The sequence below is a fragment of the Balaenoptera ricei genome, chromosome 20, assembly GCF_028023285.1.
Source record: "Balaenoptera ricei isolate mBalRic1 chromosome 20, mBalRic1.hap2, whole genome shotgun sequence".
Classification (NCBI taxonomy): Eukaryota; Metazoa; Chordata; class Mammalia; order Artiodactyla; family Balaenopteridae; genus Balaenoptera; species Balaenoptera ricei.
In genome coordinates this window covers 15508231-15535172 of record NC_082658.1, presented here as the reverse complement: position 1 = coordinate 15535172, position 26942 = coordinate 15508231, and the positions used below count along the sequence as shown (strand labels likewise).

General features: G+C 36.0%; 2 protein-coding genes across 8 annotated transcripts in view; both read left to right on the top strand.

The window, feature by feature from the left end:
* Positions 1–26942, top strand: part of TANC2 (tetratricopeptide repeat, ankyrin repeat and coiled-coil containing 2) — a 358004-nt gene that overhangs the window by 179885 nt on the left and 151177 nt on the right. For all 7 annotated transcript variants that reach the window (XM_059909100.1, XM_059909099.1, XM_059909098.1 and 4 more), the window contains one exon: positions 23582–23730. In XM_059909100.1, coding sequence (XP_059765083.1) covers positions 23582–23730 — 149 coding nt within the window. The remainder of the gene's footprint in view (positions 1–23581; positions 23731–26942) is intronic.
* Positions 20517–20926, top strand: LOC132355335 (large ribosomal subunit protein P1-like). The gene has a single exon (XM_059907622.1). The coding sequence runs from the start codon at positions 20517–20519 to the stop codon at positions 20895–20897; it is 381 nt and encodes a 126-aa protein (XP_059763605.1). The 3' UTR covers positions 20898–20926.

Here is a 26942-nt window from a genome sequence, read left to right as displayed (position 1 = left end):
ATGTAACATTCATAGTCTTAAATTCCTTGTCTATAAGATTGTGATAAAAATAGGTCTTTTTTTTTTTTGCAATAAATCTATCTCATGGAGTTGTTAAGATTAAGTAAAATAATGTATATGACAAATGATTAGCTCAGGCAAAACAAACAAGAAGAGATATGTAGCACCCTTCCTGTTATTGTTCATCATCATCATCATACTTTTCTTCATTTTCTAAAATTTCTGCAATGAATTTGTATTGAAATTTTTCAGTGATCAGGTTCTGCTAAAGGATAGCAACATTCCTATGTCTTAGTTTTTTAAGTTTTTATTTTGCACGTTGTAACACATAGTTTCAAGTGTAGAAATGAGCCTTGATACAGATGGCAGGCCATGTTGACAGTTTTATAGGACTTTTGACTACGTGTGCAAGGTTAAGGGCCAAAGTCCAGACCAGTGTTCTGAAAATAGACAGGCTTTTATCCACAGCAGATACTTTCAGAGGAATTTGAGATTAATCTTTTTATAATAGATTCTTTTAAATCTCTTTAAAAATGGCACTGTCCTTCAAAGGACAGTGTTATTTAAGGTGACAACAAAATTAGGATGTATTTGAAACTCAAGAATGGAAGAGAGTTTTATGATACTTATTTGAGAGTACATACTCTTTATATAGGTTTTGAATTTGTAAAGGATTTTTCATTTGGATTTCTTATCAGCATGGTACTCTATAGCACAAGTACAAACCACTGTTGATAGATCAAATATTTTACATAAAGTGAGTAGTTCCTTGAATCCTCTTTTTCCAACTCCTATATAGTCATGGTCATTCCACTTAGAAGAAAAGGATGATTTGTTTTCTCATTTTCTTCCTTCCATGTTTTTCCTGAAAACATTATCAAATGTTATCTTTATCCTAAATAGTTAGGCATGCTTCTTTTTTTTTTTTGGCTATGAATTTTATACTTTAGACATAAAACCCTCTGATTTTTTATTGGTATATGGATACCAGAAGGCTTTTTCTTGTAATTCACGTCTTCTGTTATGTTGTATTTGTATTCCTTAAGTCTACTATGTTGTAAACACAATAAGTATACAGCAAGATTTTTAACCTGAATTAAGCAGGTGAGCTTTAGGGAGGCGGGTTCTAAACTCCTTAAAATTACATACAAACACTATTCTATATGCATATATGTACTTCTTTTTATAACTGGTTCTCAAAATGGTCTGTAACACATACTTCCCCCACCCCCAAGAAAAAGGAAAAAAGAAATGCTGTTATAAAGGTTGACATGAAATGAAGGTTGTTAATGGTACAACTGTTAGAACAACAACAACAAAAAGCACCTAAAGGTTGGATAGTGGACAGACTTGTAAATCAAATGAAGGGTATAAATGAACTTCAGTGCTGCCCTAATCGGGATATGAAAGTCAGTATAGCAACTAGAGATAGGAAGCAGAGAGATAAACAGGAATAATTTCAGTATATTTTAAGTATGAGAGATACTGCCTGAAAACTGATTATGAACATAAACACACCAAAGAGCTAGAATATGAAAATAAATAGCTTTTCATCTGCACACTCCCTTATCCAGTAGTAAGTTCTTAACATGTTAGAAAGTTCTTTCAGTGGACAGATGCTTTGTTGAATAGAACTTTTCACTTTGAACATTTTCAGTTGTTTTCTTGGTTCATATTTTATCATTATTTAAAAGGTTAACCATCTTTTAACTAACTTTCAGATAAACTTTTCTCAAGGTGTTTTGCATCACTAATTGTAAAGACTTGGGCTGTGAGTATGGTGCTTAGATCCGTAATTTAGTTAGATATCCAAATGGACAGTTTTTTCATTCACTCTGAAAACTAATTTTAACTTTTGGTTTTTTGAGGTAGTAAAGTGCACTGGTTTAGACAACAGACCCTGGAGCCAGACTGCCTGTGTTCAAATACTGACTCTACCACTTAGTGCTTGTGTGACCTTGGGCAAATTACTTAACCATAAGAATGATTAGTTTCCTTATCTGTAAAATGGGGATTATAATATTACCTGTATCGTAGGAATGCTATGAAGATGTAATAAAATATGTAAAATAATAAGGACAATTATGTGGTCCATAGTTAGTGCTAGATAACTCTTAGCTACAATTTTTAAAGTGTTTCAGAGCCTTTACTACCCTTTATCTAAGAATGTTATGGGTAAGGTTATATCCTTTTTATGAGCGCTTTGCAAAGAGGATAAAATTACGCGTATAACCTGTTGTCACTAGCCTGTTTTCATAAGCAGTCCATGTATAGATACTAAGTTTTGTGGGTTTTGGTTGTTTTTTTAGTGGAGGCAGCTTTTCGTAATGGTAAATAGCCCTGGGATCAGATGAGTTTGGTTAAGTTCTAATTATGCCACTTACTAGCTGTATAACTTTTATTACTTAATCTTTCTAATTTTCTGGTTCCTCATCTGTAAAATAACCCTACTCCATAGGGTGTGGTGATTAAATAAGATAATACACATAATGTGCTTAGCACAATGTCTGGAACATCAGTTATTATGACTAACAACATCTCTCACATTTATATATTATTATACATTTATTTCTGAAAAAAAATGTTTTGTGTTTTTCTTTCCCTAAACAGTATATACATTCCTGCAGCCCAATGTTCATGAAAAATTCAGTGGGAACAAGGAAGAGACAGAAAGCTATTCATGACTTGTGTTTTGATACCTAAGAAACTAGAGATTTATGAATTCTGCATCTGATATCACCACTGCCATCCTTCATCTCTAAGTCACTTAAAATCCTCTTTGTCATTTTGTTTTTCCTTATCTGGAAGTTATTCATTATAACATTTAAAGTTAGGGAATTCTCTGGCAGTGCGGTGGTTAGAACTCTGCGCTTTCACTGCCAAGGGCCTGGGTTCGATCCCTGGTTGGGGAACTAAGATCCCACAAGCCTCATGGCCACCAAAAAAAAAAATATAAGACATGGGGAATGTTGGTTATATTCTGTTTATCATTATTGAGTACCCTTGTGAATAGGTCCTTGTATTGGTTATCTATTGCTATATAACCAATTACCATAAAACTTAGTAGCTTAAAACAGCAACATTTTCTATCACAGTTTCTGTGGGTCAGGAATCTAGATGCTACTTAGCTCATTCTGTGGGTCAGGGTCTCTCACAGGCTGCAATCAAGATGCAGCCTGGGGAGTTCCCTGGCGGTCCAGTGGTTGGGACTCTGCACTTTCACTGCCAAGGGCCCAGGTTCAATCCCTGGTCAGGGAACTAAGATCCTGCAAGCTGCGAGGAGCAGCAAAAAAAAAAAAAAATGACAGCCTGGGCTGTAGTCATCTCAGGGCTCAACTGGAAAAGGCTCCCCTTTCAGGTTTATGCACATAGTTGTTGGAAGGATTCAGTTCCTATGGGCTGTTGAACTGAGGGCCTCAGTTCCTTGCTGGCCTTTACCAGAGGCCAGCCTCAGTTCCTCACCTTGTGGGCTTCTCCACAGGGCACCTCACGCATGGCAACTTGCTTCATGAGAGCAAGCAAGCAAGAGGCAGAGAGAGTGCGAGCTATATGAGAGTGACAGTTTTTTATAACTTAGTCTCAAAAGTGACATCCTGTCACTTTTTGTTGTATTCTTTTCATGAGAAGCAAGTCACCAGGTCCAACCCACACTCAAAGGAGTAAATTGAAATTTTAAAGAAAGTTGTTTAAATGAAGCAACGAATTTTCCTTGCTTTTTCTACATATTTGATATTACCTTTCTGTGTTCTGGAAGCATGAATCCTTCTCATCCTTGTCTTCCAATAGAAGAGTTCCATAGTATTCCTGGTACCCTACCCTTTTATATTCAGAATTCCCCTGCTGCCCTTCTAATAACTGTCTGTAGTTCTTTCTTCTTGCCTAACCTATACTATTATGGTCCAGTGAAATACTTGTTCCTAGAATGGTGTTTTTCTCTTTAAGTCTGGGTAACTACATCATGTTATTTTAACATGCAGGTTCTAGAATAAATTCCAGATTTGGAAGCTAACAGAGAATACATTTGCCATTTAGACAAAGGTGACTTTTGAGGATAATACTTTTCTTACTGTGAGCAATCTATAAATGCCTTGCTTTCCACATTAGAATACATTGTACGATGGGTAAGGAAATCCAGGTCAGTAGGGGAATAATATGGAAATACTGTATTATACAAGTAACACATTTTTACCATATTTTGTATCTCAAACATATGTCTGTTCAAAGCAGTTGTTAGAAACCTCAGTTTAAAATCCAAAGGAACATTCAGTGATAAACGTCAGTCTTACAGATTTCAGTGAAGCATTTAAGGTTCTTGAGCTTGTCAAATATTGCTTTTCATTTCAGCCAAATAGTCCTCATCATACATTGATGTGCACATAGTACTTCTTGTACATTGGGGGAATTATGTAGGCAAGGAAACTAGTGTAAGTTTTGCCAAACAATGAGTACTTTCTATCTCTAGGTGTCCTGCCTCTATAGTGATTCCCACTTCCAGTGGGAGAGAATCAGAATAGTGGGATGTTGTAATGGAAGATTATAAGCATTTAAAAGCCTGTTCTCTTAGCTAAGTGCTAAACTAATGAATTTTTTAAAATGCAAAGAGTCCCTAATCTTATAAAAATTGTATTCCTAAATAGCACAAGGGAGAACCACCGTGTGTGTGTGTGTGTGTGTGTGTGTAGGACTTTTTCCCCCCATTTATTTGTGTATGTCTAAGTTATTAATAAAAAGAGTATAGGGGCTTCCCTGGTGGCGCAGTGGTTAAGAATCTGCCTGCCAATGCAGGGGACACAGGTTCGAGCCCTGGTCCGGGAAGATCCCACATGCCGCGGAGCAACTAAGCCTGTGCGCCACAACTACTGAGCCTGCACTCTAGAGCCCACGAGCCACAACTGCTGAGCCCACATGCCAAACTACTGAAGCCCACGCACCTAGAGCCCGTGCTCTGCAACAAAGAGAAGCCACCGCAATGAGAAGCCCGCGCACCGCAACGAAGTGTAGCACCTGCTTACTGCAACTAGAGAAAGCCCGCGCACAACAGTGAAGACCCAACACAGCCATAAATAAATTAATTAATTAAAAATAAAAAAGAGTATAGGATTATTAGGAGATAAATTTACTTTTTAGGGAGCATCTTTTTCCTTTTTCAGCTTTATTGAGATATAACTGACATATAACATTGGGTAAGTTCATTGTGTACAACACTATCATTTTATATATATGGATTACTGATGAAATTTATGGACAGCCTCTGCAGAAAATTGCACCCACGTGCAAAATTTTGCATATTGTCTGAGTTTTGAAGAAATTAATGAAACATTTAGGTTTGTTTGCCCTGTGTAATAGTTTTATCTGAAAACTAGTCTAAGCAAACCAAAATTAATAAGAATCAAAGACTAGAGTCTTCTAAGGAAGTTACATTATTGCTAACTTCCATTCCATACCCTAAAGCTAGGTATCTAAATAATGCAACTGTAGAGATTCCCTAAAAGTTGGTTCTTTAACTTAGGCTCTAGGTGAGTTAATTTAAAGAAGGCAGTTATTTAGGAAGGAAGTAGGGGAAAGGAAGGGTAAGTAGGAGAAATTCAAACACTTCTGTTTTAAAGAGATGGGGTCCTGTGATTAAAGGTTCCTTAGATTTCTCTGCACCTGCCCCAACTAAGGCACTTTTTTCCCCTCAGTTGAGGATTGACAGTGTGACCTGTGTCACTGGTACCCTGACATGGATCTAGTTTTCCCATCTACATCCAGGGACCATTCTTCCCTATTTTCTGCCCTCTGGATCCTCCATATTGAGAGGTGGCTCTCACTTAGAACTATGGAAGACATCTCAGACCAAGACCACCATCTTAACCTCCAACTTATATTTAATTTTAAAACAGTAGACACATTTTTCGAGATAAGGTATTCAAAAACTGTTTAGCAAGCACATTGAAAAGAAATAGAGTGCCTTCAGCCTGGCTGTATATTCTGCAGCTCAACATACACTTTATCATTTCCTACTACCATCACCCCTAGCCATGCCAGATACATTAAAATTTCCCATATCCTGAAGGTATTTGAGTTTGCAACCTCTGCTGTGGGTTACAGGAAGTCGTTACTTTTTTAGGAGGTGGCAAAGAAGAACTGGAAGATGAAAGAATGAAAATTTCCCTTACTCTCTCCCTGTTAAAACATGCAATTTCAGGAGATTCATAGACTTCCAAAAGTGTATCAGAGGATCTCATATCAAGAGTTCTAGATTTAGATCATTCATTACCTGACATAAGCTGCTATTTAGAGTATCATTTGTTATTAGCTACTATGGTTTAGCTCTGCTAGGAGGAAGCATTATGCATGATTGAACAATTGCAATGTAATGTTACTTTAAAAAGAGAAGAACTAAAGGAGAATTTCCTCAACCAATAACCTCTAGTGGTATTAGGGAAATATTCACCTTCTCCAACACGGTGTTCATCAAATGACTCTTATTCTTGTAACTCTTCCACTGCTCTCTCCTTCCTCCATCTCCACCACTCATCTTCCCACAGACTCTAGCTCTTTTCTACCACATTTTTACAATATTATATTAAGAATAATCTTAAAAGATTGACTGTACTACTCTAACCCTATGACCTTTACCATTATTTCTTTTGCCTATTATTCTGCTAATTCTCTTGCCTTTTCATACCCCTAATTATTTTTGTGTGCTGGATTTAATATTTGACAATATGTGTAGAAATAATCTGAAAGTAGGATGATTTTTTTTTTTTTTCCAGAGAGGGTTTTCATTTGCTTCTGCCACCTGTGACCAGTTCAATCCAAGTTCAGGGTGTGAAGTTTTCCAAGCCAATGAAATGACACAAATCAGGACTGCAGGACCTAGTTTACTTCTGGTTCATCTTTATCCTTAGGGTGTAGCTCTTAAGGGTCTCAGCCTAAAGTATGGGGTGTTTTACTAGATTTCCCACTCCTGGCAGATCCTAGACTCCATTTTTGTTCCCCTGACCTTGTGAGACAGCTAAACACACAGCTCAGCTGCTCAGTCATTTCTTCCCTGTTAAGAAATGCCCCCAGTGCTAAAGTGGCCCTCCGTGCTGGGCAAGATCTCCATTTCTGATTTCCATCTTCTCCCTGTTCTTATAATGATGACTTACCACCATCTTGTTGGATCTTTAATGCTTTCCAAAAGATTTTTTAAATATATTTTGTCCAGCTTTTAATGATTGTCATCAGCTGGAAGGTTTCCAATTACTAAAAGGTCCCTACCATCATTATTTCCTTTGGGGAAAAAAAATTCTAGCATTTGTATTTGTAGATCGTGTATACATCTGAAGGTATGTATACATTTTTATTTTTCTGTTCTGTGTTCCTCATGAAGCTACATGGGAACAGACTGTATGCTAAAACAGTCTTAGAACACTACCTCTTTGGACAAACCAGTCCCCATAAATTCTGGGAGCTATCTACTAAGAAATTGAACTGATAGTATTAGCCAGTTAATTAAATATCAATATAAAGAACTTCTCTTTTCAAACAGGCCTTTTAAAAATTATTTATTTATTTATTTATTTTAATTAATTTATTTATTTTTGGCTGCGTTGGATCTTCGTTGCTGCACATGGGCTTTCTCTAGTTACTGCGAGCAGGGGCTACTCTTTGTTGAAATGCGCGGGCTTCTCATTGCAGTGGCTTCTCTTGTTGCGGAGCACGGGCTCTAGGCACATGGGCTTCAGCAGTTGTGGCACGTGGGCTCAGTAGTTGTGGCTCACAGGCTCTAGAGCTCAGGCTCAGTAGTTGTGGCGCACGGGCTTAGTTGCTCCGCAGCATGCGGTATCTTCCCAGACCAGGGCTCAAATCCGTGTCCCCTGCATTGGCAGGTGGATTCTTAACCACTGTGCCACCAGGGAAGCCCTGAAACAGGCTCTTAGAGTTGGTTCATGGTCCATCTCTTTGAGCAAGTTGTCTCCTGTTTGGACTTGGAACTTAATCTCAAAGAAATTAGTATTTTGCATCAAAATTTTGGGAAGTTTTGCCAAGTGTGATTATGATATTACCCATGATACTGAATTGTTGAAAAACTTGCCTTTCTGTGCCTGATGTCTTTCTGGTGTTATTTGACCTATTACTGTTACATTGGGGAGGAAAATGTCTGTTTCATCCAGTCACAAATCCCAAATGTATTTCATAGATTACTGAGGTAAGTTAAACATTATTATGTTTTCAGCTTTCATCTTACCTTCTACAATAGCCATAATAGTTAAATTATAATTGTGAGTGGTTGAAGCTGATGTTTATATTGCTGCCAGAAAAAAAATTTTAAATAGGGAATGGGAGTCATCATGCAAAATGATTGGAGAGTTTCTTTAGTGTTTGAAGAGGATCATGAGACACAAGCTTACTACAGTCTGGCTTTCTATTGCTCGGCTCTGTTGCAAACCAGTTTTAAAAGGAATGTTCTTATCTGCTGGTTATTAATGTTTCATTAAAACATTGAATATCAAAAGCCATGTAATATATTTTTTGTATTTACCACAAAATTCCTAGTGCATATATTAAAGACTCAATTTTCTATTAATCCATGTAAATCATCTTTGATACTGTAGAACAGAAGGCTACCCTTAAAATGTAAAGGTATTATTTGTTTCATATAAATAATTTTTCTGTTTATAAGTCTTAAAGTGAAAGAACTCTGGTTAGAATTCATTTGTATACAAGTAAAACTTCCATTACAGTCAAGGGCATAAAATATGGATGCTATTTTCTGGTACCTTACCAGAGCAATGATGCTTATTTTCTTAGTTAAAATTTATTCTATACAATGAATTCTCTAGTACAACAAATGCTTTATCTGGTCCCTAATCAAGTAACATTTTTTATAATGACCCAGATTATATGCTCTCTGCCTTAGAGAGAAGAAAGAATTAAACTATAAGTGAATCGTCACAGCATTTCTCTAATGAAAGCTTCTGAATAACAGTTATCCCTAAATCATTTCTTCTTAACTATCCAAACAAGAAAAAAAAAAAACACTAAAATGACCAAAAACACTCATCTGGACAATTTGCACATTTTCTCCTTTATGCTTTACCACTGTATCCACAGTGCCTAGTGCAGTGACTGACTAATACATAGTAGGTGTTCGTTCAGTGTGTGTTGAATGAATGAAATGAACCTAAAAAGTCAGAGGAAGGCAAAATGAAAAAAATTTAGTATGTTACAAATATGTGCAAATTACATGGTTTTCTCTCTACTTAAGAATATGTCTTTTTCTAATTTACTACAGAGGGGCTTGTAAGCATGAACAACTGGAACCCTGATTTCTTAATCTGTGCTTATAATGTAATTTCACTATGGTGTTGAGAAAGGGGAAGTAGTATTTCTTTCAGTGGTTTTTTTATTTGTGGTATCTCATTTGCTTTAAATTCCTAAACTTTCTCCTTCCATTGATAGACGTCTACTTACAAGGCCAATGTGACTAGCATATGGGAAGGGGCATAAAGCTTCACTGGATAAGAATTCGGCCATGGCAGCCAACTGAGATTAATCAGCTACGAGTGAATTGTAATAAATGTAATTATAGAACATAATCAATTAGTATAAAGCAAAGAATGAGGATTTCAGGAAAATATCTGCCAGCCAGATGTGACACATTTATCCTCAAAGGTCAGGAAAAAGAAAATAAATACATGAATAAACTTAACACTATCCTTTGAGAAACTGAATATATATACAATGACCAGACCATGTATAAAAATAGAGTTCTGACACCCAATTTGCAGCAGATAGCCTAGGAACCCAACTTACTATCTACAAGTCAGACTTGTAGGAAGTAAGGCTACTATCTCTAATAACCAGTCCAGGAAGCCAACAATAACCCCTGTAACTATTGGAACTAAATGACCAGGGCTTGATTTTTAACTGACAGCTTCCCTAGTATTTGCCCTCACTTCCAACTTAGGAGTAACCAGAGAAGGCTAAATACGCACACGTAACCAGTCATGTAGGGTGCTTCTAGTTAGCCCACCTTCAGCTCTTCTGTGCCAGGTGCCTCCGATCAGGGCATACCTGAAGCCTCTCCTTTTTTTCCCCACTATAAAGCTTTTCAACTCCTCTGCCTGCCTTTAAGTCTCCTCCAGGTGCAAGTGATAGTAGCTGATTCCCTTGCTATAGCAAGCTCTGAATAAATAGCCTTTACTTGTTCTTATTTGGGTGGTCTTCATTTATTTCCATACCTTTTTTTCACATAACATCATTCCCAGTGACAGAGGCAGATCTTGACATGACTTTGGAATCTGTTAATGCCTTGGTGGTATATCACTTTCCACATTAACTGATTTTGATTTAGTCGTCTCATGGCACTGAAGCTATGCTGTGTGAGGTAAGCACTTTTTTAGTATACCAGTATTACAGCTCTTGTCAGACTTCTAAATTAGAATTAACTTACTCTTTCGGTTCTGTACAGTACCCCTAGTTTTACAGCTCTTTTATTAGCCTCTTTTTCTTACAACCTTACACCACCTCCATTCCCCTTATTACCTTTATCCCCAGCTGGAAGAACTCAGAACCAGGTTCCTGCAGTTAAGTTCGAAAGTATTGTAAGTGGCATCTCATCTTCCACCCCAAATTGTTTCACCTAGGAACACTAAAAAAAAGTTTCCATATATGTCAGTATTTATGGACATGCCTGAGGAATTTAGAAGATAGTCTATGACTATCTTCCTTTCCTGTTTAAGAATCCTAATGCCAGAACTAGTTAATACCTGAGTGCCTCATCATTGTTTCTCCCAAATTTGGTGTAAAGCAAGCCTCTGATAAGCTGCCTCGATATGTCAGTGTTCTATGTGGACATGGAGATTCCCACCCCAAGTCTAACTACCTTTATATTATATAAATATGTTTATATACTAGCAGAGCAATACACAAACACAGACTAATACTTGCAAGATACGTTTCCAATAACATTTATATAAATGCATTTATGTAAGTATAAAAGAAGGACAGTGAGGTCAGTATATAAAAATCAGGAGTATTTCTATATTCTAGCAAAGAACAATTGGAAAATTAAATCTAAAAACAATTTCATTTACAATAACATCCAAAATCATGAAATATTTAGGGATAAATTTAACAAAACATGTACACTAAAAATTATAAATAAAACAATGCTGAGATAAAGATCCAAATAAATGAAGATATCATTTATGGATTAGAAGATTCAGTATTGCTAAAGTAGCAATTTTGATTTACTACAATCCCAAGAAAAAAATGTTTGTAGAAATTTATAAGATTTACATGGTTATAAATTTAGAAATTTACATGATTTTAAAATTTTTATAGGAATGCAGGTGACCTAGAGTGGCCCCAGTGCTTTTTCAAAAGAACAGCAGGACTTCCATTATTAAAGGACTTCCATTATTCTTCAATAAAGGTGTCAGGGGAATTCAGTGGGGAAGTGAACATCAATCCTTACATCATACCATGCACAAAAGTTAACTTAAAGTACCATAGACCTAAATGTAAGAGCTAGGAGCAAATCTTTTCAATCTTAAGGTAGGCAAAGTTTTCTTGGATAGGACAAAAGAAGTGTGAGCTATAAAAAAAAAACTTAAAAGTTGGACTTTATCTAAATTTAAAACTTTTGTTCTTCAAAAGAGACTTTTGAGAAAAGGAAAAGGCAAGCCATAGAACAGGAAAAATATTAGCATACATATGTCTGACAGATTTGTATCCAATATAAAGAACTCCTACAAATAATTAATAAGAGAACCTAATTTTTTAAAGTACAGAAGATTTGAAGAAACATTCACAAAAGAAGATATAAGAATGGCCAGTAAATACATGAAAAGGTGTTCAATATCTTTAGTCATCAGAGAAATGCAAAGTGAAACCATGAGATACCTCTGTGCACCCATTGGTATGGCTAAAATCAAAATGGCTCACAATACCAAGCGTTGGCGAGGATATGGAGCAACTAGAAATCTTACACACTACTTGAGAGTGTAAACTGAACAATCTCTTTGGAAACCGGCAATGTCTTACAAAGTTAAATGTTCAAACTTTATAACCCAGCCATTACACAACTTCGTATTTGTCCAAGAGAAGTTAAAATATATATCCACACAAAGACTTTTATAAGAATGTTCGTAGTTTCTTCATATATAAAAGCCAAAAAACTATTGTATATGAAACAACCCAGTGTTCATCAGCAGGAAGAAAAAAAAGGTGATATAGCCATACGAAGGAATACTACTCAGCTATAAAAAGAAACAAACTGTTGAAACATGGATAGATTTCAAAAACCGAACGAAAGAAGCCAGACAAAAGAGAAAATATACTGTTTAATTCCAGTTATATAAAATTATAGAAGATATACACTAAGATAACAGAAAGCAGTGGTTTCTGTTTCTGATAACAGAAAAAGTGGTTGCCTGTGGCTAGGGTTTGAGAGAGGGTTTGACTTCAAAGGGACCTAGGGAAACTTCTGGGGATGATAGAAATGTTCTATATCTCGATTTTGGTGGTAGTTTCACAGATGTATATATCTGTCAAAATTCATTGAATTGCATACTTTATTGGAATATAATTTATTGTATGTAAATTACATCTTTAAAAAGACAAGATCAATAGGTGAGTAAGAAACAGAATAGAATCCTGGAATAAGATGACAGCTAGAAGTGAGTGGGTATGAAGGTGAGTAAGAGAATGGTTATATTGAACAGAAAATACATGGCAAGAGAAATCACCAGGGCTTCATTTTGGTCTACTAATAAGTTATGGTTGCATTTGAATCAAATTAAGTACCTAAAAATTAAATGCTCATAATAATGCTGTGTAACAAACCACCCTAAAATTTAGAGCAACCATAAAATAAGCAATTTTTTTTAGACATGGATTTGCAAGTGTGGGTTGGGATGGCTCTGTCTCAGGCTGCAGGTTGGCTGAGCAGCTCTGAGGTTCAAGCTGGGCTCAGGCCTGTGGGTGTTCATTCTGGGGCCCAGGATGAAGGGGCATCCGCTGGAGAGAAGCTCTTTCTCCTGGTGGATCACCAGAGCACAAGAACACAAGCCCAACTGCTCAGGCACATTTCACGCGTCTGCTCATAACATTCCAAGGTCCAAATAAAGTCACATGGCCAAGCCGAAAACATCTTTTATTGTGTAAACTTTTAAACCTACCCAAAGAACCTCCCATATACCCACCCCACAGTATCAACAATCAGTTCATGTATTTTCTCCCCCTCTTCTTCAGTTATGCCCAAGGGAACTAAGAAGTGTAGGGATATGCTTTCAGGTCAGCCTCTATGAGTGGAGATGGGCTAGTGGTGTTGCTTTGATTCCTGATCACTTGATCACTGGCAGTGACTCTCACAGTCAGGAGCTCAGCGTGGGGAGGATGTGGAAGAGCTCCATGCCGGCTTTAGCACTTACTGTGGCAAATTGCAGCCACTGCTTTTGTCGGTCACCCATTTCCAATGTTCATCAGAAAAGGAAAAATTTAGGTTGCCATTTAAGAACTAAGAAATGAAAATATAACCAGGTTTGCTTTGGCAGTCGGGCCAAGCTAATCATAGGTTTTGTAACTCTGTTGGAGAGAAAGCATGGGTTTCTTTATTTGATTAAATGTAGTACAAATTTCTGAGTCTTGAAATAGATGAGAACAAGCAGTTTATAATTAACAGATCATAAAGGAAAATGTAAACAGCCCGATGAGAAAATACTAAGAGAATGCTGAGAATTAAGAGAGTCTGTGGAACGGTTCTGTGTAGCCTGCCATGTTAGGAATACAGATTAGGGATTTGGATACATTAGCTAAGCCTATCCAAGAAATGAATTCATTTCTTGGCACAGTTTTAATCATTGTTTAATCCCTCTGCAGTTTGGCTACTTAGAGTAAAAAATACTTTTTGCAAATGTTTTAAAGTATAAACCATCTCTGAAAAGAAAATTGATGTCATCAAAACACAAAAATATTCTGAAATATTCAGCATTTGCTTTTTTACAGCATCCTATTTCTTGCCTGCATTATATTTCTCAGAGTTTAATTTACTATGATTCAACCAAATTATTTACTTTCCGTTTTTCCTCACAAGACTATAAGCTCCTTAAGGATAGGGACTGTACCCATTGTTCATAAATGTGATCTAATACCTCACACAGTGCTGGACACACAGAAAGTACTTAGTAAATATTTATTGAATTAATTCATGCTTTCTTGTATTGTCCATGGAGGTTATTCTGCTGGATCCCATTAATAAATAAAATAACCATTTAAACAATTTGTACTTAATAATCACTTATTTCCTGGCAAGATAATGAGTCCAGCAGCCAGGCAGCCTGGACTTCAAAATTGACTCTCTCCCTTGCCTAACTGTGTAACCGTGGGCAAGCAAAAGCTTGAGCTACGTGTGCCTCACTTTTACTATCTGTAAGGTAAGGAAGGTGTTGTGAAGATTAAATAATTTAATACATGTAAAGCACTTAGAAAAGTACCAGACGGTAATGCCTCAATAAGTTATTGTTATTATTACTACTAGTACAACTATCAATATAATTTATTATTCCAGAAATAAACTTAAAACACTCTTTTAAAACAATGCTAAATATGCTATATTACTCAGTTTTGATCTTAGAATTCTGTATTTGTGTTGAACTGGTAAGTCATACAGAATTTGAATCTGAAAATTGCTCCCTCTCCTCTTTTTCCTTAACTCTACTGTTAAAAAATCAAACAAGTATGGCCTCCTGCAAAAAACCTTCTTTCCTCCTTTTCTTCCTCCACCTTTCCAGAACAAGTTTAATTGTTTCTTTCTCTGTGCTCTCTACTACTTCCTTTAATTTACAAAATACTTCTTGTATATACTGGCTTCTCTCTATCCTTAGGTCATTGCTCCACTTTAAGTTAACCGATGTAAGAGGGGAGTGGTCCGATAATTTTTTATTTTACACTCAATTTTTAATTATATATAGCATTAGTTAGTTTTTCATAGCTGTAGACTTCTTTCTTGGAGGAAAAAAAAGTATTGTGAATATTGTTTCATTCTCAAACCCAGTGTCCTATGTCCTTAATACATTTTCTGTAATTTTTGAAAATTAATATATAACATAATTACAGAAAGGTATACAAGTAATAATTATGCAGCTCTATGAAATTTTCAGAAGTGAACACACTTGTATAACCACTACCTAAATCAAGACACAGCACATTACCAGCACTTCAGAACCTTTCCTCATGTTTCCTCTGTATCATAATCCACTCCTTATAAGCTTGACCACTGTTCTGACTGCATTATCAACGATTTCTTTTACCAGTTTTCAAACTTTATATAAATGAAGTCATTTAGTATGTACTCCTTTGAGTCTGTCTTCTTTTGTTTAGTAGTATGTTTGTGAGATTCTCTTTCATTGCTGTCGTATTTCATTGTCTGTCTACTGTTCATGGGCATTTTCAACTTTGGCTATTATGAACAATTCTATGAATGTTTGTTACATCTATTTTGATGCCCCTATGTATACTTTTCCTTTCGGTATATACCTAGTAGTAGACTTGCTGGGTCATGGGGTCTCAGTCCCCAGTCTAAATTTTTTTCCAAATTTGATGCTACCAGTTTACATTCACATACATTGTACACATTTACATTGTACATACACCAGTACAACAGGATTTAACTGTCCTTTTACCCCATATTATCAGGTGTTTTTGGTTTGTTTCTTTTGTGTGCTATCCTGCACTACACATACGTAGTGGTATCTCATTGTGGTTTTGATTTTCATTTCCGTACAATGTTGAACATTTTGTATAAAACAGGAGTTTTGTAAATTCCCATGTGGAATTTCTTTTGTTCATCTTTTAATCGTACTGTCTTTATTTTTCTTATTGATTTGTACGAGTTCTTTGTATATTCTAAATACAAGTCCTTTGTTGGATGTATGAATTAAAGATATTCTTCCCACTCTATGGCTTGCCTTTTTACTGTTTTAATGGAGTCTTTGGTGAACAGAAGTTTTTCTCATTAATAAACTTACCCATCTTTTCTTTTTTGTGTTCTGTTTAAGAAATCTTTGCCTAGTCCTAGTTCATGAAGATATTCTATTAGGCTGTCTTCCAGAAAATGTATTATCTTTCATATTTGGGTCTTTTATCCACCTGGAATTGATTTTTGTGTATGGGATGAGGTAGGGACAGGTTTCATTTTTATTCATACATATTGATCTGTCACCAATGATTGAAAACGCCATTTGGTTACTAAAATATTGCAATGGCATCTCTGTCCAAATAAGGTGATTATACATGTATAGATATGTTTCTGGATTCTTTATTCTGTTCTCCTGGTCATTTTATCTGTGCTTGTACCAATCATACTCTGTCTTAATTACTTTAGCATTAGATTAAACCTTGATATTAAGTAATAGCAGTCATTCTTCTTCACATTTTCTTTACTATTCCTAGACCTTTCCGTTTCCATGTGAATTTTAGATCCTTTTTTTTTTAATGTTTAATAATAATTCCTATTAACTTTAAAGAAAGCTTTTCAAAATTACAAAATCCATTAAAATAGTTCATCATACTAATAGCTGTAAGAGAAATAAAAACAACTAGTTTTCTTCATAGAGGCTAAAAAAGGCATTTGATAAACATTCAATAACCACTTCTGCTGAGGAAAAAAAATCCAGACATAAGAATCCTTTAGTTTTATGGTGCTGTATTCCTCATTCAGTATTCTGGGAGCAAAGCCTATTGCATAAACACACTGCTCCCAAATAGCCAAGATATATTTCAAGAGTTTTAATCAACATAATGTATGAATGATATTTATTTTCTGTATAATAGTGTCACAGTGATTATTTTCCAACAACCTACCAGCCATCTTGTTTTGTGTATCATACTCCAAATTCATCATTATTAAAGAAGTCACAGTAGAATTCCACTCAAGAAAAGTACTGTCTTTGTTTAGGGACATACCTTAATTGGGCGTGTTTGGTTATGAAGATGACACCTTCTTCACATCACCTGGATGGTCATGGATGAGACAGAAAGATAGGTAAAATATTTGGTATGAGGATTTAAGAGGAATTTTGAGAGTTTTGAACAAATACCCTGGGCAGAGGGGAGGTAGGAAGTGATGCCCAGCAAAATGGTGAGAGACTGGAATCAAGGATGACAGTAGAGCTTAGGGGTTAAGAGCCTGAGTTCTAGATCCAGATTTCCTGGATCAGCTACTTATTAGCTTATGAATTTGGGTAAGTTACTCATCCCTCTGTGCTTCACTTTCTTTATTCATAAAAAGGGGATATGTGCCTACCTCATAGGGTGGTTATGATCATTGAAAGAGTTAAAGTATATAAAATACTTAGAAACAGTACCTGGCATATAATTAATCCCCATATGTGCTAGCTGTTATTATAATTAATAAACGATAATCTGAAAATATGAGATATATCATATTTTTTAGTTTCATTTAATTGTTCTGTGCCATGATATAATCCCCCACCCTTACCAAACACACTGTAACCCCAGTAAAGTCCTGTCCACACACCACCATAAGACTAAGGTTCATTGAAGACTGAAAAGATTACAGCAGAATCTAGTAGTACAGAAAACAGACCCTACACTCAGGAAAGAAATAGCCCAAAGACTAAAAATTCATTGTAAGTTAGAAATTGGAAGTAACAGGTTGGACACTGATTTTCCTACTGACTGTGTATTAAGAGTTCATCCAATTTGACAGATTTTAAAGGATAAGGTGATTCTAGTTGTTGCAGGGATTCTCAACCTCAATACTATGTAATGACTTTCGGGGCTAGATAATCCTTTATTGTGGGGAGCTGTCTTGTGTATTGTAGGATGTTTGGCAGAGTCCCTGGCCTCTACCTACTAGATGCCAGTAGCAACACCGCTCCCTGCAGTGTGACAACCAGAAATATCCCCACTCATTGCCAAACGTTCCCTGGGGGGCAAAATTGTCACCAGTTGAGAACTGCTAAGTTATTTAAAAGAAACTTCCCTGCATAGAGTTTTTTCCTCAAGTTCCAAACATTCACAAACAGAGAATAGAATAATGCACTACTATGTAGTCATTTCCTAGCTTCAATAATTTTGACAACTTTGTTTTATCTATATCGTCTCCAATTTTTCTGTATTAATTTCAGCAAAACCTGGTCATTATATCATTTCTCCCATAAATACTTTAATGTATATAAAGTATATGAGCTTGTGGACTTCTTAAAAATAATAAATATTAGTATCTTTTTAAGAAACTAATATTTAGGGAAAAAAGCACTTAAGAGAAATAGAGTGATATAGTAAGACTAAGAGTAACATGAGTATAAGAGCCTAGAAGAAAAAGGAAGAGTTTGGTTTCTTTTCCCCTAGCCTCTTTCTTAAGTGAGTAACATTTGGACTTTTGCAAATAATGCATGAAATGATAATATAATTATAGCCTCTTGCCTGCCATTTGTATATAGTGTAGTAGTATGTTGTGAAATTTAAAGAGGTCAGGGACTTTTACATTTTATTATAGATGTCTTCAGAATTACATTTAGCATTTTAACCTGAAACTGTTTACTTCAAATTTCATATGCTATAAATATTCTTGTTATTATAGTAGACTTTGATAAATTTTAATAATATTAAATAGTTGACTCAGTAGTTTAGAAATTCTACACACTGTGGTAATGAAATGAAAAATTCTTCATAGCAAGGGTTTAAAGGTGGAAATTTGCTTGAATGACGGATAGGGGATTTGTTTGTTTTTAATTGAAGTTTAGTTGATTTACAGTATTGTGTTAGCTTCAGGTGTACAGCATAATGATTCAGTATTTTTGCAGATTATATTCCATTATAGATTATTACAAGATAATGGGTATAATTCCCTGTGCTATGTAGTATACCCTTGTTGCTCATCTACTTATATATAGTAGTTTGTATCTGTTAATCTCATACCCCTAATTTGTCCCTCCTCCCTTCCCTCTCCCCTTTGGTAACCACAGGTTTGTTTTCTATCTCTGCAACTCTGTTTCTGTTTTGTATATATATTCATTTGTATTATTTTTTAGAGTTAGGGTACTTGTTTTGAAGATGCATTTGCATGCCTTTTGTAACACAGCTTTTTCCTGAGATTTTATGTTAGAGTATCATAATTGGGCAGAGGTAGAGAGATAAGGAACTGTCTGTAATGTTGGACATTATAGAGGTAAAAAAGCCCCTGGGATATCTTTCTGGTCTGTGGCAGAGAAATGCATTTTTGTTGCCTTTTGCAGAGAAGTAGGGAAGGGAATATAGATCCTGTTTTTCTACTCTGACATAATTTCAATGAGAATTCTTCTTTTTTTTTTTTTTTTTTAATAGGACTTTAACGCTGGTAGAATTAGGTTTGAATGCCAGTCTAGGCACTTTCTTTTTTTTTTTTTTTTAATATTAATTAATTTATTTATTTAGTCTGCGTTGGGCCTTCGTTGCTGTGCATGGGCTTTCTCTAGTTGTGGCGAGCGGGGGCTACTCTTCATTGCGGTGCACAGGCTTCTCATTGTGGTGGCTTCTCTTGTTGCGGAGCACAGGCTCTAGGCGCGAGGGCTTCAGTAGTTGTGGCACGTGGGCTCAGTAATTGTGGCTCGCGGGCTCAGTAGTTGTGGCTCGCAGGTTCTAGAGCGCAGGCTCAGTAGTTGTGGTGCGCGGGCTTAGTTACTCCGCGGCATATGGGATCTTCCCAGATCAGGGCTTGAACCCGTATCCCCTGCAGTGGCAGGCGGATTCTTAACCACTGTGCTACCAGGGAAGTCCTCAGTGAGAATTCTATATAGATTTTCCACAGATGGAGCACTTGAGTTCAATAATACTATACAAGGATACACCTGTAGTCCCTTCCTCTGACCTGCAGCTTGTGACTTTAGTAGAGAAGTTAAGATAAATGTTAAATTGAATAGTAAGAACATAAACCTCACTTTCTTGCCATTAGGAGTGATTTAATGTGTAACACGGAATATACTAAAAAATTAAGCTATTATATTTTAGCATCAAACCATACAATACTCTATAGTTAATGCTTGCTATGGTGAAAGGACATATCTGACTCCAAAAAAAAAAAAGATTTGTGTAATATCCTATATAGGATATGTGCTACTGTGGATTGTTAACAGGTTAGACTGAATGCATCTGAACATAAAACAAAATCTGAAAAAAATGTTGACAATGAATCAAGTTAATGTAAAGAGATATTCAGTTTAGGTAACTTAGTTCTGCATCACATTTAAAATAGATCATCTTGAGTTCCCTGGCTATTTTTTATGTCTATAAATTCCTATAAATTCTCTATTTGGAAATAAATTGAGTCCAAGGAAAAAACCTCATACTGACATTGTTCAGCATCCCTCAGTGAAAAGGTTTGAAAAAGAATAATTCCTGTAGTTGGTAACCACTGAAAAATAGCCTAAATAGAAAGAAAAGTACGCTTTCCTCAGCTGCCGCTAAGGTGCTCGGTCCTTCTGAGGAAGCAAGGCTGCGTTGGGCTGTAGGCCCTCACTTCATCCAGCGACTGCACCATGCCCGGCAACCCCTGCCTAGCGCTCACCTGCACCACGGCCTCCGACTCGGAGCTCACCTGCATCTACTTGGCCCTCATCCTGCCCGACAATGAGGTGACAGTCACCGAGGATAAGATCTATGCCCTCATTAAAGCAGCCAGTGTAAATGTTGAACTTTTCTGGCCAGGCTTGTTTGCAAAGGCTTTGGCCAGTGTCAACATCGGGAGCCTCATCTGCAGTGTGGGGGCAGGTGGACCTGCCCCAGCATCTGGGGCTGCACCGGCAGGAGGTCCTGCCCCCTCCACCACTGCTGCCCCAGCTGAGGAGAAGAAAGTGGAAGCAAAGAAAGAAGAATCTGAAGAGTCTGATGATGACATGGGCTTTGGTCTTTTTGACTAAACCTCTTTAGTAACACGTTCAATAAAAAGCTGAGCTCTTAAAAAAGAAAAAAGAAAAAAAAATTGTGTTAAAAGCTAATTGTATGGAAAGAGTGTAGCAGTCTGGAAGCACAGGATTAAAATGAATGCCAGAGATCAGGAATTTTAGGGGTCTGAATTCCAGGGCAAAAAAATGAACCTGAATGGGGTTTCTTTTTGGAGTGATGAAAGTATTCTGGAATTAGAAAGTGGTGATGGTTCCATAAACTTATGAAGAGACTAAAGCCATTGAGCTGTATACTTTAAGAGGATAGAGTTTATGGTATATGAATTATTTTGAAAAAATGACCCTGACTATGGGGGAAATGATAGCTCAGGGCTATCTGGCATAGGATAGGAACCCAACTAGGGTGAGTAGAGCACCTGTGTGCAGGGTGGCAATGAGCAGCGGTGAGATTTGTTACATGTAGGGGGATAGATTAAATAAGTATAGTATTAAATAAGGAAAACAAGAACCAGATTTTTCACTATTGGAGAACAGAGTTGTAACTTTGGAAAGGAAGAAATCTAGAATTAACCCTATTGAATTGGAATTGGAGCATCTTTGTGAACATTTAGAGTGTATGTTTGTATTTGGATTTACAAATAAAAGCGAATATAGAGTTGTGTGTATGTATATAAGTGTATGAGCATACTGCCTAACTCTGTCGACGAAGTGGACCTGGGGGGCAGTGACATCCTGATCGCAATGAGCATACCTGATATTCTAAATACCTTTCCCCACTAAAAAAAAAAAAAAATCAACCCTTCTTGGGAAGAGGACTGATTCTAGGGCTAGGGCAGGGAAAGTACAAGATGAGCCTGGAACATCTGGTGCCAGAAAGCAAAGAAGTGCTCAGAAAATGACAGGGATATATCAGAAGGTTACAAGAGCCAAATCGAAAGGGCTTACATGGCCAACTTTGGGACAATTTGAGCATCAAAATAAATAATAATAGTAACAGGTTATAACTCATTGAGTACGATAGGAGTCTTTGAGTTCAGATAGGTAGGTAGATAGATAAAGGAAAAGAAACTAAACTATAGAAGAGTGATGGATTTAGAAAATATCACTATTTGGCAAGCATGATAGTAATTCTACCAAGAAACATTAATGGATGCTAAAAATAGTGGGCAAAAGTTTACTGAGAAGAGATTCAGACTGCTACTTGTACACCAGTGTTCATACTATCATTATTCATAATACCTAATAGATGGAAACAGCTCAAGTGTCCAACTTGATGGACAGATGAATAGATAAACTAAATGTGGTATGTACATAAAATGGAGTCAGTCATAAAAAGGAGTGAAATTCTGATACATGATCTAACATGGGATGAACCTTGAAAATTTGCAAAGTGAGATAAGTTAGACATAAAAGGACAAATACTGTGTGATTCCACTTATATGGGGTACCTAGAATAAGCAAATTCATAAAGACAGAAAGTAGAATAGAGGTTACTAGGGGCTAGTAAGAGGGGAGATTGGGGAGTTTTATTTAGTGGATACAGAGTTTCTCTGGGGGATGATTAAAAAGTTCTGAAAATGGAGATGGTTGCACAACATTGTGAACGTACTTAATGCCACTGAATCGTACACTTAAAAATGGTTAAAATGGCAAATTTTGTTACGTGTATTTTTATCACAAAAATTTTTTTTAATTTAAAAGTTTGTTGAAAAATGGTATACTTACATACTTTCAAAGTATCCCCACATTACATACTTATTAATTACAAAGAGAAAGAGTATAATTTTAGAGTGGAAATATCTGGCAAACACTACCATAACCAAGTGATCAAAGTTAACACAGCATTGCTTTTGCAATAGTCCTGCCAAAAATGCATAACCTGAATTAAATCATGAGATAACTTCAAATTGAGGGACACTGTGCAAAATAGCTGGCCTGTAATCTTCAAAAGTGTCAAGATCATGAAAGTTTAGAAGAGACTGAGGAACTGTTCGAGATTAAGGGAGTCAAAGAGAACTAAGAACTAAGTGCATTGCTTAATCCTGAATTGGATCTTTTTGCTAGAAATGACATTACTGGATAAATATCAAAACTTAAATGGGGTCTGTGGATGAGATCATAATAATGTAAAATGTTAGGTTCCTGATTTCTCTGCTAGTACTGTGGTTATGTAAGAGAATTGCTTGTTTATAGGAAATGCATACTGTCTGGGCATGATGAGATATCATGTCTATATTTTCAAGTGGTTAAGGAAAAAAATGTCCTTTTTACTATTCTTGAAACTTTTCTGTAAGTTTGAACTGATTTTAAAATAAAAAAGGATATTTACACGAACTGTAAGAAAAAAAAAAAAAGATAAAAGAACATGAATGAAGGTGGTGATTATGGCCAGGACTAGATCCCAACACGAGGACTTGTATTGGAAGGCCAACTGCCAAAGAAATGGGAAACTTCTATTCAGTGAGTTACAAAAACATTTTCTCAAATTCAAGGGTTTCAAGTAAATATATTGAGGATTCTGAGTAGACTATCAATTATAATATGTAACAGTGGAAAAATCAGCTTCTAGTCAGGGACTTCGTAATTTTGCATTTAGAATGTGCAAACAAAGGAAATGACCAAACTGAATGTAAAAATAGTTGCAAAACTGGCCATTTTATTTTGATAGTTTCAGGTGTTTCAATGTCTTCCTGTTATAGGTGATGCTGAACAAGAACTTGGTCCCCCTCCATCTGTAGATGAGGCAGCAAACACACTCATGACTCGTCTGGGTTTCCTCCTTGGAGAGAAAGTCACGGAAGTTCAGCCAGGTGACCAATACAACATGGAAGTACAGGATGAAAATCAGGTAAACTGCTTCCTATCAACTTAGTGAAACATGGGATGAAACAGCCTATTATAACCAGGAAAGGAAAAATGTTGCAGGGTGTCGGTGTTCTGAGAAGAATAATCCCAAGTATAGAATGCCTTTTGAGGCCTGGAGATATAACTTAATTTTCCATAATCACTGTATTTCTTCAGTTTATGGAACATCTTTTAGTTTCCTTCTTAAGTTTAAAAAGCCACTTTAAGGTTTTGACTTATTTATTGAATGAATGAGGAAATAAATAAGTAAATAAGCCAACAAACAAAATAGACATATATATGAGCACCGCACCCCCAAATTGCAGAGTACATATTGTTTTCAGGTACACATAGATTATTTGCCAAATTGACAATATGCTGATGCATAGAACAGATCTCAACAAATGTCAAAAGATTTCAATTACTGTGACCATAGTAGAATTAATCAATTGTAAAATAACATAGAAAATGATAGCTAAAAGATAACTTAGAAATCAAAATCCCCAAGTGTTGGGATATTAATATACTCCTAAGTAGCCTTTAAGTCAGAAAATCACAAGAAATTGGAAAATATTTTAAATGGAAATAATAAAAAACAAAATATAATAAAACTTGTAGTATATAAAATATGCTTTAAAAAACTTTCGTTTTGGATACATATATTAGAAAAGCAGAAAATCTGAAAAATTAATGGCCTAGATATTTATCTCAGAAAGTTAAAAATATCAGCAGTTTGAAAAAATTATTATTTCATAGACTCTTTTCTTTTGGCTGTTCCATTCTTTTCAGTTAAAATGTAGCAAAAGAAGTATTAGACTCAGATTCATTTATGTGGTCTTAATCTTTAAAATGAATGTCCGGTAGTGAACCATTTTACTCAGAAGATGACAAATTAAATTCAAATTGCGTATTCTCAGTAATGTTGGTGAAGATTCTATGTCATATGTTAGCTTCACCATAAAGTGTACAAGGATTATTTGAATATATTTGTAGATCATGTGGTTAATGCTCAGATGTTCCAGAGCTCTCTCCTCAGACTTTTCCTTTCTTTATATTCTCACTCCTAAGGTCATTGGTTTTGCTGGCTGCACATTCTGATCACGTGGGCAGTTTCTGTAAAATTCAAGTACCTGGAGATTCTAATCAGATTGAAACTCTTCCATTCTTATGTCTTTAAATACTGTCTTAACTCCTAAACTATCTCTAGCCCTGCCTTTCCCCTTAACTCTAGATCTGTATTTCTAGCTGCCTACACTGCCTTTTCTACCTATGTGTCCAAGATACATCTCAAATTTAACATGTCAAAAAACTGAACTCTTGCATTTTTTCCCAGAACCTGCTCCTTCTACTGAGTTTCCTGTCTGAATAGGTGGCATCACCTACAGGCATAAGACAAAAGCACTGGAGTCATTCTTGGCTTTACTCTGTCGCACTCTACATTCACTCTTTCAGCAAATTATGTAGGCTTTGTCTTCAGAATGTGTGCTAAATCTGATCCCTTTTCATTACTTCCACTGGTACACCTAAATCCAGGTCACTGTCATCTCTTGCCTGGGCTAGTGGAATAGCTCCTAGAATGTAAGGTTAGAAGGCTGGAACTTTTGCCTGTTCTGTTTACGGCTGTATCCTCTGCACCTAGAACAATGTCTACTATTAGTAGGTGCTCAATAAATATTTGCTCTCTGAATAAATGGCCTCCTAATAGGGCTCTGCTTCCACTCTTGCCCCCTGTAGTCTGTTTACACAGAAGCCAGCGTGATCCTTGTAAAATGTGAACCTGGTCCTTTGACTTCTCTTCTCTCAATCTCCCACTGTATTCCCCCACATTTAACATTAAATCTGAAATCTCTACCATGACCAGCAAGGGGCTACCTGATCTGACCCCTCGCTGCCTCTCCTACATCATTGCCTGCCCCTCTCCCTTTCACCTGCAGCTCGCCAGCAACACTGACCTCCCTGTCATTCCTCGAACACATAAAACATTCATTTATACTGGAATGTTCTTCCCACATAACTCACTTCCTCACTTTATCCAGTGCTCTGCTCAAATGTTACCTCCTCCAAGAGGCCTCTTCCTTAATTTATCTAATAGCACCTGCCCATCACTGTATCCCCTTATCCTGGTACTTTATTTTTTTTATAGCTCTTATCATTAATTTATTACGTTATATATTTAGTTGTGTGGGGGGTTGTCTGTATATCATACAAGAATGTAAGCTTCATGGTGATAGGGATTAATTTTTTTTAAACTAATTTACATTGTAATTGTGTCAGTATGCTGTGATCTGTGAATAAAAAATGGAAATGATATATGTTGAGGGCTTCATTTAAATTGGTCTAAATAAAACATCTATTTTACTTTTTATCTCTTTATATTCACAGCAGGTTAAAATATGACTGCTCTAATAATGACCAAGAAACATGACATTACAATCTGAGAATTTGCCAAGGACCCTGTTGTTTCTAAAAAGCTACATTTCTTGAGGTGCTAAAATTTATATTTGGTTGCTTTTAAGATGCTTCATGTCACAGCCTGTTGCAGTAATTTCTAAATAAAGTCACATGTCTTGTGACTTCATTTAGAAATCAGGTAGCCCCTTCCTGGTCATGGTAAAGATTTCAGATTAGAGCGTGCCTTGTGCATTTACTGAATAAATTCGTCATAAAATAAGTAAATGAGTAGTATCATTGACTTAATGTAATTAAAGTGATATAGTATAATAGAAAAGTCACTGAACCAGGAGGTAGAAGATTTGTAGGGTTCATTTATATTTCAATTTTCAGGTAAAAAAAAATGGAAACACACTGCCAGAAAGTGATGGAATAGTATTCAAATCCAGGCAGTCTGCTTTTACAACTTATGTTCTTAATAGCTACACCATGCTGGTCCAGTATAGTATGAAATAATGACAGGATTGTTGTGAAGATCAAGTTAAATCATGAATATGAAATCACTTTGTAAGCTGTAAAATGTCATATAAATAAAAGATATATATGCAATATAATTAGTATGTAAATGTATGCAGGACCTGTATGATTTGGGGGAAATTGCTTCATAGCTTGCATACTTAGGGTAGTTTCATTTTCACATTTCTTAAATGGGGAAATAATATTTATTATGCCTCATACTTGGTTGATAAGGAGATAATGAAGTATCAATTACAACATTTAAAAAATTTTAACTACGAAACATTGAACAAATGTAAAATATTAATA

Coding starts and splice junctions, on each gene's coding strand:
- LOC132355335 (XM_059907622.1), top strand. CDS start 20,517: ATGCCCGGCAACCCCTGCCTAGCGCTCACCTGCACCACGGCCTCCGAC.